This window comes from Hemiscyllium ocellatum, chromosome 17 (assembly GCF_020745735.1).
Source record: "Hemiscyllium ocellatum isolate sHemOce1 chromosome 17, sHemOce1.pat.X.cur, whole genome shotgun sequence".
In the NCBI taxonomy this organism is placed as follows: Eukaryota; Metazoa; Chordata; class Chondrichthyes; order Orectolobiformes; family Hemiscylliidae; genus Hemiscyllium; species Hemiscyllium ocellatum.
In genome coordinates this window covers 55,829,055-55,845,183 of record NC_083417.1, presented here as the reverse complement: position 1 = coordinate 55,845,183, position 16,129 = coordinate 55,829,055, and the positions used below count along the sequence as shown (strand labels likewise).

General features: G+C 43.0%; 1 protein-coding gene across 2 annotated transcripts in view; it reads left to right on the top strand.

The window, feature by feature from the left end:
• fhod1 (formin homology 2 domain containing 1) overlaps positions 1–16,129 on the top strand; it is a 312,470-nt gene that overhangs the window by 34,682 nt on the left and 261,659 nt on the right. For both annotated transcript variants that reach the window (XM_060838185.1, XM_060838186.1), the window contains exon 3: positions 5,914–5,978. In XM_060838185.1, the coding sequence (XP_060694168.1) occupies positions 5,914–5,978 (65 nt within the window). The remainder of the gene's footprint in view (positions 1–5,913; positions 5,979–16,129) is intronic.

Sequence of the window (16,129 nt, the reverse complement as noted above, 5' to 3'; positions counted from 1 at the left end):
GGGGAGGAGGCATAATATGAAATTAAGAACTTTCATTGATGCTAAATGGGGTTGGTTCTGAACCAAGCAATTAGGCAGGGGATGTGACTCTTGGCTTTAAGAAAATCTAGGAAAAGATTTCTCTTGGAACCCTAAATGAGAAGGACCGATACTTTGTATTATCACAAAGCCATGGTGAAAGAACAGGGCAGTCTGGCAAATTTGGATAGTTCCTTCAATGCTTCAATATTCTCATGACAGACTAAATCACAGGATGTTTGCAGTGTAGAAGGAGGCCATTTGTCCCATCCTGTCTGAACTGGCCCACCAAATGAGTATCGTAAGAAAGTGGATGTGCTGGAAATTCTGGGAATCATCAAGACAAGTAAGTCCCCAGGGCCAGACCAGATATATACAAGGTTACCATGGGAAATGAGGAATGAGATTGCTGTGCTTCTGGCGATGATCTTTGCTTCCTCATTCTCTACGGGACTGGTACAGGCTAATTGGAGGGAGGCGAATGTTGTTCCTCTGTTCAAGAAAGGGAATAGACAAATCCCTGGGAATTACAGACCAGTCAGTCTTATGTCTGTGGTAAGCAAGGTGCTGAAAAGGATTGAGAGATAGAATTTATGATTATTTGGAAGAACATAGTTTGATTAAAAATAGCATGGCTTTGTGAGAGGCAGATCATGCCTCACAAGCCTTGTTGAGGTCTTTGAGGATGTGACGAGACAAGTTGATGAAGGTCAAGCAGTGTAAGTGGTGTATATGGATTTCAGTAAGGCGTTTGATAAGGTTCCCCACAGTAGGCTTATTCAGAAAGTTAGGAGGTATGGGATACAGGGAAATTTGGCGGTCTGGATACAGAATTGGCTGCCCAAAAGAAGACTGAGTGGATGGAAAATATTCTTCCTGGAGGTCAGTGCCAAGTGATATCCCGCATGGAAATTTTCTTGGGCCTCTGCTCTCTGTAGCTTTTTTTATAAATGAATGAAGAAATGGAAGGGTGGGTTAATAAGTTTGCCAATGATACAAAGGTCGGTGCTGTTGTAGATTGTGTGGGGGGCTGTTGCAGGCTGCACAAGGCATTGACAGGATGCAGAGCTGGGCTGAGAAGTGGCAGATGGAGGTCAACCTGGATAAATGCCAAGTGATTCATTTTGGAATTTGAAGAAGGGCTCATGCCCGAAATGTCAATTCTCCTGCTCCTTGGATGTTGCCTGACCTGCGCTTTTCCAGCAACACATTTTCAGCCCAGGGGTTGTTAAGAAGGCATATGGTGTTTTGGCTTTCATTAACTGGGGGATTGAGTTGAAGGGCTGTGAGGTTTTGTTGCAGCTCTTTAAAATCCTGGTTACACCACACTTGGAATATTGTGTCCAGTTCTGGTTGCCTCATTATAGGAAGGATGTAGATAGGGTGCAGACGAGATTTAGCAGGGTGCCTGGATTGGAGGGCTTGTCTTATGAGGAGAGGTTGAGTGAGCTAAGGCTTTTCACACTGGAGAGAGGAAAGAAGAGAGGTCACTTGATAGAGGTGTACAGGGTAATGAGAGGCATAGATGGTTCGAGACTTTTCCCCAGGGCAGAAATGGCTGCCACAAGGGGTCATAATATTCAGGTGATTGGAGGAACGTATAGGGGAGATGTCAGAGGTAGGTTCTTTTTGCAGAGATTGGTGGGTGTATGGAATGCACTGCTGGCAGTGGTAATAGAGTCAGAGACATTAGGGACATTTACGTGACTGCTGGGCAAGTACATGGATGGCAGTAAACTGAGGGGTGTGTCAGGTTGATCTTAGATTAACATAATGCTCGGCACAACACGTGGGCCGAAGGGCCTGTATTGTGCTGTATTGTTCTATGATTTATAGCGTACTGCCATTTTCCTGCCTTTCCCTCTTTATCCTGACATTGGGTCATTATTTGAATAGGAACAGCATTCTCATAACCTGCTGCCCCCACCACTAGCCTGTATTCCAGACCCAAACTAGTCACTGTGTGGAAAAACATTATTCTCAAATCACACTTCTTTCTTTTGCAAACAAGTTTAAATTTGCACCCTCTCATTTTCAACTCCTTATACAAATAAGTATGGTTACTGTCTGTCTATTCTGTACCGACTCCTTGTGATTTTGAAAACATCGATCAAATCTCCCCTTATCCTTCTCCTTTCCAAGGAAAACAGTTGCAATAGCTTGAATCTTTCCTCATAACTGGTGTCTAATCCCTGGAACTGTTCTCTTTTGCACTCTCTCCAATGTGTTCACACCCTTCCTAAAGTGTGGCACTTACAACTGTACACAATACTCCATCTGGGATCTGACAAGTGTCTTACACCGGTTCAGCATAACCTTCTTGCTGTTATGCTCTGTGGTCCTATTAATAAAACCTTTAGAATAGTACACATTATATTGTCTTTCCATGTTCCTTATACCAAAATGTATCACCTCACAATTGTCCGGATAGAACTTCATCCACCTTCCCACTCCACCAGCTTGTCAACGTCCTGATGAAGTTCAACACTGTCATAGTTTACAAGCCATCCAAGTTTTGTATCATTCACAAATTTTGAAATTGTCCCCTGCACACCAAGATCTAGATGATTCATACATATCCAGAAAAACATGGTCCCAATATCACTTTCTGGAGAACACCTATGCAAACCTTCCTCTGTTACGCAGCCAATTTTATATCCATGTTGCCACTGTCCCTTTTATTCCTTAAGCTGTGACTTTGCTTACAAATCTGTTTTATGGCACTGTAGAAAATGTCCACACTCTCACCAACTCTAGCAATTTAGTGAATGAGGAGAAACCCATTCTCATCCCTAACTAACCCACATTTGTCTATGCAACTATTAATTCTCTCCTAAATGATTGTTTCTGGAGGTTTCCGCACTGCTGATTGGCCAATATTTACTGAAATTATCCTTGCAAGCTCCCTTTTTAACAAAGGGGTATTGTTTACAATTCTCCAATCATTTGGCACCACCCTGAGTCTTAAGAAAACTGAAATACTCAGGTCAGTCCCCTTACAGTTTCCACTCTCACTTTTACCAGTATCCCTGGATATATCATTCAGTCCCAGCATCTTGGCAACCCAACCTCAACTCCCGGCACCTTCCCCTGCAACCGCAAGAAATGCAAAACTTGCACCCACACCTCCTCCCTTACTTCCCTCCAAGGCCCCAAGGGATCCTTCCATATCCATCACAAATTTACCTACCCCTCCACGCACATCATTTACTGCATCCGCTACACCCGATGTGGCCTCCTATACATTGGGGAGACAGGCCACATACTTGCGGAACGTTTCAGAGAACACCTCTGGGACACCCCGACCATTCAACCCAACCACCACGTGGCTGAACACTTTAACTCCCCCTCCCATTCCACCAAGGACATGCAGGTCCTTGGCCTCCTCCATCGCCAGATCATGGCAACACAACGCATGGAGGAAGAGCGCCTCATCTTCCATCTAGGAACCCTCCAACCACAAGGGATGAATGCAGATTTCTCCAGCTTCATTTCCCCTCCCCCCACCTTGTCTCAGTCCCAACCCTCGGACTCAGCACCACCTTCTTGACCTGCAATCTTCTTCCTGACCTCTCTGCCCCCACTCCCTCTCCGGCCTATCACCCTCACCTTGACCTCCTTCCACCTATCGCATTCCCAACGCCCCTCCCCCAAGTCTCTCCTCCCTACCTTTTATCTTAGCCTGCTTGGCACATCCTCCTCATTCCTGAAGAAGGGCTTATGCCTGAAACGTCGATTCTCCTGCTCCTTGGATGCTGCCTGACCTGCTGTGCATTTCCAGCAACACATTATTCCTCATTGTCCAATACCTCATTGTCAATTTTGAACCCCTCTGCTGACTGACTGACTTGCTCCCTGTTTCACTGTGGTCCAGTAACATGATGGCCTTGATAAACACAGATGCAAAATATTCATTTACTACCCCAACCAAGCCCCCTCCCCAACCCTTTTTAATATTTATGTGTCTGCCAAAGAGTTTGGGCTTCTCTTCCATGTTAGTTGTCTGTCGTCTTCTGTATTGTACAATTCTATGGTTATTAATGAATACTGGATCTCTTCTCATCGCACAGCTCCCTCCCCAACCCCACCAAAACACCTTTGCATCAGTATAATGGTATAATGTTCAAGGAATGGTCCGATTATGTGTGGAGTATGCAAAATGTTTTGAGTTTAAAAACCTGTGGGCAAATAACTTCTTGTTTTAACTGAGTAAAGTAGAGTAGCTTTTATTTGTCATTTCAACCATATACAACTGATACAGTCAAAATGAGTCAGCGTTCCTCCAGGACCAAGATGCTACATGGGCAGCACAAACGATACAATTGTACACGGCATAAAGTGCACAAGAAGTGCAAAATAATTCAAGTTACAGTGTAATAGAAGAATGATTGATAATCATTTTGCTAGCAGGAATTTGAAAGACTTTCCGATGGGAAAGGTCTGATTATACTGTATTAAGGAGCCTCATGGCTTGGGGGAAGAAACTGTTGCACAGTCTGGCCACGATAGACCGTATGCTCTGGTATCTTCTGCCAGATGGTAGGAAGGAGATGAGTTTGAGTGAGGGCTGTGTGGGGTCTTCCACAATACTTGTAGCCTTGCAGATGCAGCTTGTAGTGTAAATGTCTGTAATGGAGAGAAGAGAGAGCCTGATGATCTTCTCAGCTCTACTCACTATCCGTTGTAGGGTCAAGCCTCATTAAATATGCCTGGAAACAAACCTGTGAGTACCAAATTCTCAAGAACAGCTCTAAAAGTGAAACTTAAACTATGCCCCCCGTCTTAACACACGAAATATAAATTAAACTTCAAGCCATAATACATCCCTAACCTTGAAAGTAGAGTTTCAGGTAGACAGGATAGTGAAAAAGGCAGTTGGTATGCTTGCCTTTATTAGTCAGAGCATTGAGTATAGAATTTGGGAGGTCATGCTACAGCTGTACAGCACATTGGTTAGGCCGCTTTTGGAATACTGCGTTCAATTCTGGTCTCCTTGCTATCTGAAGGATATTGTGAAACTAGAAATGGTTCTGAAAAGATTTACAAGGACATTGCCAGGGTTGGACTGTTTGAACTTTAGGCAGAGGCTGAATAGGCTGCAGCTACTTTCCCTGGAGCATCAGAGGCTGAGGGGTGGCCTTATTGAGGTTTATAAAATCATGAGAGGCCTGGATAGGGTAAATAGCCAAGGGATTTTCCCCAGGGTGAGGGAATCCAAAAATAGAGGGCGTAGTTTTAATGTGAGAGGGGAAAGATTGAAAAGGGACCTAAGGGGCAACGTTTTCACACAGAGGCATGTATGGAATGAGCTGCCAGAGGAAGTGGTGGAGGCTGGTACAATTACACCTTTAAAAGACATCTGGATGAGTATATGAATAGAAAGGGTTTAGAGGGATATGGGCCAAATGCTGGCAAATGGGACTCGATTAATTTAGGATATCTGGTCAATGCAGACGAGTTGGAACCGAAGTGTCTGTTTCTGTGCTGCACATCTCTATGGTCCTAATTTTAAAATGCTTTGTTAGAATGCATGATGCACAAAGCTTGAAATATGATTTGTTGTGGCTTGCCTTTGCTGATGCCATTTTAATAGCAACTGGATCATGGCAAGAGTTGTTACACAGAGTTGTATGCTTGGGGTTGTGGGTCTCTGATGTTATGCTGAACAGTCAGGCTTCCTGAATACCCACCTAGTTTGAAATGCTGTGCTCACCAAGAGACCTGTAGCTATTTCTGGTGAGGCAAATAGCCTCCAATCTTATTAACATGCATTTGCTGCTCAACTATTGCATGTTTTCACACAGAGGAGTTTACTGTAGTACTGTACACTAAACAGAAGGAGCAGAAAAACATTGGCATTCCAGTTGACTAACGAATCATCTCTTTCTCATTCAGTAAAGGGAGACGACCTACCATAATCCTTCGGACCCAGCTCTCTGTAAGAGTTCATGCCATTATAGGTGAGTGAAATATTCTTCGTTTGCAGGTGTTGGAACTTACAAAAGAAACATGACCCATCCATGTAATTTTTTTCTCATGATATGGCTCTTGTTTTATATTTTGAGTTAAAAGAAAAATCATATTTCGCATTAGATTCTCCAACTTTCCAAGAATATTTGTGAAACATTAGCGTGGAACTGTATGGACCTTATTGTTTGTAATGCTTGAATTAATATAATGCATTGCAATAGAGTCACCATTAAAATGAGTTATTTGGATATCTATGACTTATTCAGCAGCTGGTTCTAATATGGCTAGATGTTATGATGACTGGCATCATTATGCTTCAGAGGTCTTGTTGCACTGCCAAAGGCAGGGACAATGTTACTTTTGAGGGCTAATTTTATGCATTACTGCATTATCTTGGCATGTAATGTATTGCTATTTACATGAGATTTTCCATTTACCCAGATTGACTTTTTGTCTCAGTTGCTTCTGCTGTCTGTATCCAGACCTCAGCTGGGGCCTTGCTTAATGATCCCTTTTATCGGTTACCATAGATGAAACATAATGTCCTGAATGTATAAAAACATCAACTAGATATGCCAAAAAGGAAATGCAGTTTAACGTGCATTTTTTTTTTTGTTTTCCTGACAGTTTTTTCAATTTACTTTCTTCTCAAACACCAGTGATTTCTCAAGTGCAGTTCAGCAATATTTTAAAAGAAAGATTTAGAATTATGTAGCTTCTTTCACAACTTGAGGACATTTTAATGTGCTTTATAGACAGGTAAGTACTTTTTAATCTGCAGTCACTGTTGAATTGGAAAAATAGTGGGGCCCATTATGCAGACAGCAGCATCCCACAAACAGCAATGAGATAAGGCCAATTAATTTGTTTCAGTAATTTGTTTGAGGGATTATATTGGCCTGGGAGCAAGGAAATTTTCCCTGCATTCCTTAAAAAAAAAAGAGCTGGGATATTTTATGTTTCTATCTCAGAGATTAGTTGGCATCTTGGTTTAGCATCTTCTCTAAAATGTGATACATTCAGCATGGCAGTGTTCTGATATTGAAACAAGAATGTCTCACATTCCATCATTGGCAGTCCTCCATGTTGTGAAATGATGCTTTGCATAGTGCTGATAAACTCTGTGTGAACCATCACCTGGAGTAGCTCCCCATTCTAGCCTGGTGGTCTTTGCTGCATTTACTGCAGAGAAAGCCAGTGGACTGGGAAGGTACACGGTTCGCTGGCCTCTTTTCTCAGGGCGCATTTCTTTTCCAGATGTAATATTGGTTTTCTGTTCCCCCCTTCGATGCTCTTCTAGAAGGTCCACTTCCAGAAGACATCAGTGACTGTTGCCCATTTATCAGTGCCAATAGGGTTAGGGTTAAAGTTGTCAACATTTTGATTACTGGTGTCAGTCATTCAGAGACTGTGACCCAGTTCACTGTACAGAGAGTCCTTTGGCTGTCAGTTATTCCATGTATATGGTTCTGCTGGTACAGACTTCATTGATTTAGAAAATGAGTATATCAATTAGCACATTCCAGGACCTCAGAGCTGGTGACCTTATGCTGCCAGGAAAATGTTGCAGATGTGTCTTGTTCTTAATTCAACCACGGTCGGATTTGAACCCGAGATCCCAGAACATGCGCTGGATTTCTGGATTACTAATCTCGTGACAATACCACTAGACTGACTCAAGTCTTAACATTTTGGAGGAGTGCACTGATACTTCAGGCTTGGTAGGGTTTGGTGTTCACAGTCAGAGTGCTGTGGTCCCACACTCTCTCTCTTTCTTGGACATAGCAGCTGCAGCTTTTCCAGCTGAGCAATGACTAACAATGGAGTCATTGGTTTTCAGGCAGGAGCCTGGACAGTCAGCACTTATTCATTGTGTCCTTGGGGGCTCTGCACATGCTGTTCAGTGGGTGGAAGCATTGACTTCTGGTTCTGGAAATTATTTTCACGCATGGACCTAAGAAACCCACACAGCAGCAGAATGGAGGAACATGGTGTGGTGGGCATTGGAGTTAAGCATTGTCATCCAACAACCATCACACATGCACTTTATAGTAGAGTCCATTCCATTACAAGGAGAAGATGGGGAATGCAGATCCTGGAGATCAGAGTCAAGAGTGTGTTGCTTGAATCACAGCAGGTCAGGCAGCATCTGAGGAACAGGAGAATAGACATTTTGGGCATAAGCCCTTCATCAGGAATAAGGCTTGAGTCAGGGCAGAGAGATGAATGGGAGGAGGGGTGGGGTTGGGGGAAGTAGCTAGGAAAGCGATAGGTGGATGAACGTGAGGGAGAAGGTGATAGGTCGGAGGGTGCAGTAATAGATGGATCCGGAGGGCGGTGCTGAGTTGGAGGCTCGAAACTGGGATAATGTCGGGGGGGAGGGGAAATGAGGAAGCTGTCGAAATCCACATTAATCCCGTGTGGTTGCAGGGTCCCAAGGTGGAATATGAGACGTTCCTCCTCCAGGCGCCAGGTAGTAACAGTTAGGTGGTGGAGGAAGCCCAGGACCTGCATGTCCTTGATGGAGTGGGAGGGAGAGTTGAAGTGTTCACCCATGGGGCAGTGGGGTTGGTGGGTGTGGGTGTCCCAGAGATGTTCTCTGGAACGATCTGCAAGTAGGCGTCCTGCCTCCCCAATGTAAAGGAGACTACACTGCATTCAACGGATGCAGTAGATGACATTGGTAGAGGTGTAGGTGAATTTCTGACGGATATGGAAGGATCCCTTGGGACCTTGAACAGAGGTGAAGGGAGTGGTGTGGGTGCAGGTTTTGCACTTCCTGTGGTGGCAGGGAATGGTGCTAGGACTGGGGTGTGGGCCTGACGAGGGAGTGGCAGAGGGAAAGGTGTTTTTGGAATGCTGATAGGAATAGGGAGGGAAATATATCTCTGGTGGTGGGGTCCGTTTGGAGGTGGCAGAAGTGGTGGAGGATGATGCGATTTATGCGGAGGTTGGTGGGGTCGAAGGTGAGGACAGAACCCCCATGGTCCTCAAAAACCACCCCACCAACCTCTGCATAAAGCGCATCATCCTCCACCACTTCCACCATCTCCAAACAGACTCCAGCACCAGAGATATATTTCCCTCCCCACCCCATCAGCGTTTCAAAAAGACCATTCCCTCCACCACTTCCTCGTCAGGTCCACACCCCCCACCAGCCCACATCCCACTCCTAGCACCATTCCCTGCCACCACAGGAAGTGCAAAACCTACACCCACACCACTCCCTTCACCTCTGTCCAAGGTCCCAAGGGATTCTTCTACATCCATCAGAAATTCATCTGCACCTCTACCAATGTCATCTACTATATCTGTTGCACCCGGTCCAGTCTCCTCTACATCATGGAGGTAAGACACCTTCTTCTTGCGGATGATTTCAGAGAACATCTCTGGGACAACCGCACATACCAACCTCACCGCCCCGTGGGCTGAACACTTCAACTCCCCCTCCCAATCCATCAAGGGCATGCAGGTCCTGGGTCTCCACCACCACCAAACCATTACCACCCGACACCTGGAGGAGGAATGCCTCCTATTCTGCCTCGGGACCCTGCAACCACACGGGACAAACGTGGATTTCAACAGCTTCCTCATTCCTCCACCACCCCCCACCACATTATCCAAGTCCCAAGCTTCCAACTCAGCACTGCTCTCCAGACCCATTCATCACTGCCCCCTCTGACCTATCACCTTCTCCCTCACCTTCATCCATCTGCCGCTTTCCCAGCTACCTCCCCCCAACCCCACCCACCTCCCATTTATCTCTCAGCCCTGAACCACAAGCCTCATTCCTGATGAAGGGCTTATGCCTGAAATGTCAATTCTCCTCCCCGGATGCTGACTGACCTGCTGTGATTTCCCAGCAACACACTCTCAACTCCACTCCATTACAAGCAAGTTGAAAACCCAACTGATTATCTTTACCTCTCCTTCCCAGACCAGGAATATTTCAGTCTTGCTCTTTCCATGTTATGATTTGGAGATGCCGGTGTTGGACTGGGGTGGACAAAGTTTTTAAAAATCACACAACACTAGATTATAGTCCAATAGGTTTAAGTGGAAGCACTAGCTTTCGGAGTGCTGCTCCTTCATCAGGTTTAGGCAGAGGTTTGACCTGGGCATTGTACCATTAGGAGCATCAGTAATTTTTAAAAATTGCATGCAAAATGTGTAATTGTATTTAAGAAAGTTTTGAAATGGCTTTCAAGAGGTTACATCAATTGCAAAAGGTATCAATTTTACCTTTCTTGGAGGAGAAGAACAGGTCCATGAAACCTGGTAACCCTTAACCTGGAAATTGTACCATCAGGAAGGAAGTCAGAGTGCCGATGACACGTGGCCAAATACAAAGGAGATTTGTGGACACAAAAGGATAACTAAAATCAGAGGAAGGGAAGACGATAAAGTCTCAAGTCTGAAGCGGACAGGGTAAAAAAAGATGAATGTATGCATTTGTTTTGTAAGCAAAGGTGCAAATTACTCTGAGGGAGAAGTTAATTTTGTTGTTGGGTAAACAAGGATTCGAGAGCTCACTAAGGCTCTGTGAGCTAGTTAAAAAGACCTCAAGCCTGGAGAGCTGTGTCAATAGCTTGGTGATGCGAAAGTGTTTATTTGCTGAGGTGGCCAAGCCATGAAGCTGGGTTTTATTGGTTCATCATTTGAAGAGTAACTCTAGAAAGCTCCATCACTAGGACTGTTATGGTTGAGGGAGAGAGTCGTCATGTGACATGCTAAGAGGAAATCTCTTGTTGAATCAGATGCCTCAGCTACCATCAAGAACAGCACATTGTAGCAGTGTGTATCTATGTAGAGCCTCATTTATACAGGGAAGAGTGGGGATGTCAGTGGTTGCTGAAGATCACTGTATTTTTATCATCAATCTAGATAAGATATGGCAGTAGCCATTATATTGTGATGAATTCAATCTGAAGCTTCTTGCCTAGAGATAAGGACACTACCACTGCACTACAAAGCCCTTCTGTTCAAGATGTATATAAATTGTGTCAACTATTTAAAGTTAACTTTACCTTTCTTGAAGCACCATTTACCTGTTCATTCAAATTTAATTTGCGTTGACTCTGATTTGTGTTACAGTGAAAACTGTAATAAGTGGAATCTTAAACAAAAACAGAAATTGCTGGAAAATCTTAGCTGGTCTGGCAGCATCTGTGGAAAGAAATCAGGGCTAACTCGGGTCCCTTCTTCAGAACACTGGAATATGTGGAATCTTGTTAGCAGTTTCTTTACTTGGGGGTCATTTAGTAAATTTAGCCAATTTGGTTAATAGCCTCCCCATGGGGATTTTAATACATACATTGCTCCCACTTAGTAAGCAATATCATTGGCAGACTGCCTTCCCAGGTAACTTTGTTTCATCCTATAAATCACTAAAGATTTGTCTGAAGGGAACTGGTGAAATATAAAAGCATATATTGTTTTGATATTTTTCTTTACATGGATATTCTGGTTTGATATTTTCATCCATGGTGTGACACGGTGGCTCAGTGATTAACACAGGGACCTGGGTTCGATTCCAGCCTCCAGCGATTGTGTGGAGTTTGCACATTCTCCCCGTGTCTGTGAGAGTTTCCTCTGGGTGTTCTGGTTTCCTCCCACAGTCCAAAGATGTGGAGGTTAGGTGGGTTAGCTATGGGAAATGCAGGGTTACAGGGATAGGGTAGGAGGAATGGGTCTGTGTGGAATGCTCTTCAGAAGATCAGTATTGACCTGAAGGGATGAATGGCCTGCTTCCACACTAAAGGGATTCTGTTTTAAAACCAAGAGTATCGTACTATAAACTAAATCTGTAGATTTTGGTGACTTTTAACAGTGTGGTTATACTTTAAAAGGGGGAAATACTAAGCTGACTCCAAATTTCATTGTAAAGTCCCAGTTTTGTTTTCATAAAGAGAGATAATAATTCAGTAAGAGTATAATTAATGTAAACGAGAGGAAATAAGGAAATGGGTGTCTATAATGTGCTGCCTGAATAGTATGTTAATAGAAAACAAAAACTGATTGAATGCTGAACATCTTGTAAGCATTTGGACTGATACTGTCAGAAGAACCAGGTCTTTTCACTTGGGTTGATCTCCTACTGGGAAAGAAGTGAAAATAGATTACTGGTGAGGGTGATAGATACAGGTTAACTATAATGTTGGTTCAGTTTTGTGGGGGGCCGTTGAAAGGGTAGCTGATATTGGATTTCACTTGAGTATATTTATATCCTGAAATAAATTCACCAGAGCTGCTGTTGTGGAGCATGTTTCTTTACTTGGTCTTTGCATACTATGAATAAGAGAGGTTCTTGGTTGTTTTTGACAACAGATCCCAAGTGTGGAGTCATAGCATCCTACAGTATGGAAACAGATCCTTTAGCCCAACTCGTCCATGTTGACCAGACGTCCCAATCTGACCAAGTCCCATTCGCCAACATTTGGTCCATATCCCTCCAAACCTTTCCAATTCATATACCCATCCAGATGCCTTGTAAATGCTGCAATTGTACCAGCCTCCACAACTTCCTGTGGCAGCTCATTCTGTATACAGAGCAACCTTGATTACCTGAACTTTGATTATCCAAATTTTGGACTATCCAAACAAGATCGCAAGGTCCCGATGCTTGGCTAAACTGGTATTCCACTATCCAAACATTCGATTATCCGAACAAATACTCCCTGCCTGTGTCATTCAGATAATCGAGGTTCCTCTGTATTCCTCTGCTTCAGTGTGAAACGTTACCCCTCAAGTCCTTATTAAATCTTTTCCCTTTTCACCTTCAATCTCTGTCCTCTAGCACTGTACCTGCATGCTTGATCTGAAAATGTTATTTGGTGTGGAAATTACAATACAGCCTCAGACTGTTGTTACTCTATAATAGCAGCAGGTACAGTAAACTTCAGAAATTACTGTTTATCAGACTGATAATTGGTGTGCAAATGTATTAACTATAAAAAAGCATTAAATAATTTGCAAAGTAAACACATCCTGAGCTACCATTTCTATATGCCATCAAACAGTCTAATATCATTCTTCAATACAACAGTCAACATGCCTGCAGCCAGAGTGAATTTACTTTGTTTTGTTGTAAATTTCAAAGGGAAAATTAAATAAACTTGCTCTGTGTCCTTGATGTATTTATTGAGAGGAGCATAATTTATCCATGAGTATTGGATTTCTTGGTTATTTATGAGATTGACACATGCTGTAGACATTTAAAGCATGACACCTTCCTCTCAAGTACTCAGTACCTAATTTGGCCATGCTCATGGCCATGTTCATGGTACCAGCTTGCATGACTGAAACCTACACCAGTTAATGAAGTGGTCTTGGCAACATGGTCAGATCTGCTTTCGAGTCTATTTTAATGTGCGAGTTATAGGGAGGGGCTGAATAGGTTGACATCCTGTCCAAGAAGTAAACAAAACTTGATTTCAGTTGTGTGTTGTGTAAGTAACATCTTTGAGGAAGTTAATGTCAATGAGCTCCATCCAACTTCATGACGTCACATAGTCTTTTCACGGAGAGAGTTGAATTCTGCATGAGAACCCGGAGGGAGCAGCTTTATTCTGCACGGTTCCAAACGTCCTCACTGATGGGGGTCCCCAGTTTACGAACATCTGACTTTCATACTTAGGAATGCAACCATAATAAAGGTGTAATTTTAAAGATCCAACATATGAACCTTTCCCGTACTTATGAATGGCTATTTTATATTGTCCTGCATTGTGTTCTGGCTTGTGGACAAGTCGATTTGTGAATGGACTCCAGAATGGAAACCATTCACAACCCCGGGATTGTCTGTAATTGTAACAAGCAAATGAGTGTAAACTGTATTCATTGCTGTTATGCAATAAACTATCTTATGTAAGATGGCAGCACGGTGGCTCAGTGATTAGCACAGCAGCCTCACAGCACCAGGGACCCAGGTTCAATTCCTGCCTCGGGCAACTGTTTGTGTGGAATTTGCACATTCTCCCTGTGCCTACATTTCCTCCCACAATCCAAAGATGTACAGGCTAGGTGAATTGGCCATGCTAAATTGCCCATAGTGTTAGGTGCATTATAGCAGGGGAATGAGTCTGGGTGGGTTACTCTTCGCAGGGTCGGTGTGGATGTGTTGGGCTGAAGGGCCTGTTTCCATACTGTAGGGAATCTAATCTAAATATGTGTTGCTTTTGTTTCTAACCAGTTATCTATCTTCTACCATTGATAATTAGACAGGCCCTAGACTTGATATTGAGAAAGGGGGACTGGTGACAGTGAAACCAGAATACCACAAACTGCATGGCAACTGAAAACACACTGATTAGCTTTACACGGTGCTTTGGTGTAGTCGACTAAGCCTTCATGACAGAAGGTGGCTGGTACATTGGTATTACTTATGATGCACGATTTCACTATCTTTATATAATGTCTCCATGTACATTGCATGCAATATTAATGAACAAGACTTAAATTCTTACTCTGTATTCAAAGTTTCCACAAAAATAAAAATGTTGCAGATGCAGAACCCTGCAACAAAAACAGCAAATTGTCAGATAAACATAGTAGGCCAGCTAGCAGCTGTGGATTGAAAATAAGAGAACCATGTACTTAGTTGTACAGTACTTGCTCAGTACAAGTTGACAAAGTGTCACTAGTCAAAGAAAGATGTTGTGAAATTTGAAAGGGTTCAGAAAAGATTTACAGATTGTTGCCAGGTTTGGAGGGTTTGAGCTATAGACTGGGGCTGTTTTCGCCGGAGTGTCAGAGTCTGAGGGGTGACCTTATAGAGGTTTATAAAATTATGGGAGGAGCATGGATAGGGTGAATAGCCAAGGTCTTTTCCCTGGGGTGGGGTGTCTGAAACATAGAGGTCATAGGTTTAAGGTGAGAGGGAAAAGATGTAAATAGGAGCTAAGGGGCAACTTTTTCACGCAGAGAGTTGTGCATGTATGGGACGAGCTGCCAGAGGAAATGGTGGAGGCTGGTACAATTCCAACATTTTAAAGCATCTGGATGGGTAATGAATAGAAAGGGTTTGGAGGGATATGGGTCAAATGAGACCAGATTAATTTAGGATATCTGGTTGGTATGGGTCAGTTAGACCGAAGGGTCTGTTTCTGTGCTGTAAAACTGTATGACTCTATGGCAAGAAGCTTTCTCTAAAAGTGAAACGAGAAGCTTGATGAGGTTGAGAAGGTAGAAATGACAACAACAATCTGAAATCAGAAATTTACTTTTCAACTTTTGCCGTCAACAGACTCCCTGCCTCTTCCCAAAGAGATAATTAAATGGGAGAGGTTTATAGATCACTGACATTAAGCTTTTAAGACCTTGATTATCCAGATGAGGTGGATATTTTAATCACCCTGGAAACATGTTTATGGAAGAGCAACTGTAATATTTTTAGGTTTGGAATTTTGAATGAATGGTGGCTGCAGTCTCCAGTAACTGATAAATCGCACAAAGGAAAATGATGTATTTATGCCAAACCTTCCATATTTGCAGTACAAATTGCACCCAGGTGTTAGTTAAATCTCCTGACCATGTACCAAGACCATTTTTATTTTGCTAGTATACATTAAATTATCGATCTCTAGCTTGTTAGTTGCTTAAATTATAGTTCTTTTATTAATGTAAATTATGAAGTGGAGAGGTATAGTTCAGAACTTAAGTCACAATAAATGTTTCAGGTTGCTGTGCTTGGAAGGAGCCTCCCACTGCACAACTCAGTTTGGATTAATACCTGTGTTTTGAATATTAGCCGCTTTTAGAATTCTACAGCTTTTCTCTAAAATGTGATTTTTGGAAAATTAAATAAAACTTCTTTAGACAATTAATGTAAAATCAATTCAATGCATTTTTCTTGTGAGTATTGAGCTAGAGTTGTCGAACTGTACAGGACAGAAACCAACCTTTTGATTCAACTCATCCATGCCAACCAGATATCCTAAATTAATCTAATTTGCCATATCCCTCAACCCTTCCTGCTCATATACCCATCCAAATGCCTTTTAAGCTTTGTAATTTTACCAGCCTCCACCATTTCCTCTGGCAGCTCATTCCCAAACGAAAAGATTGCCCCTTAAGTCTCTTTTACATCTTTCCACTCTCACCTACTGATCACGAGGAATCCAGCAGCAATATGGCTGTGTTG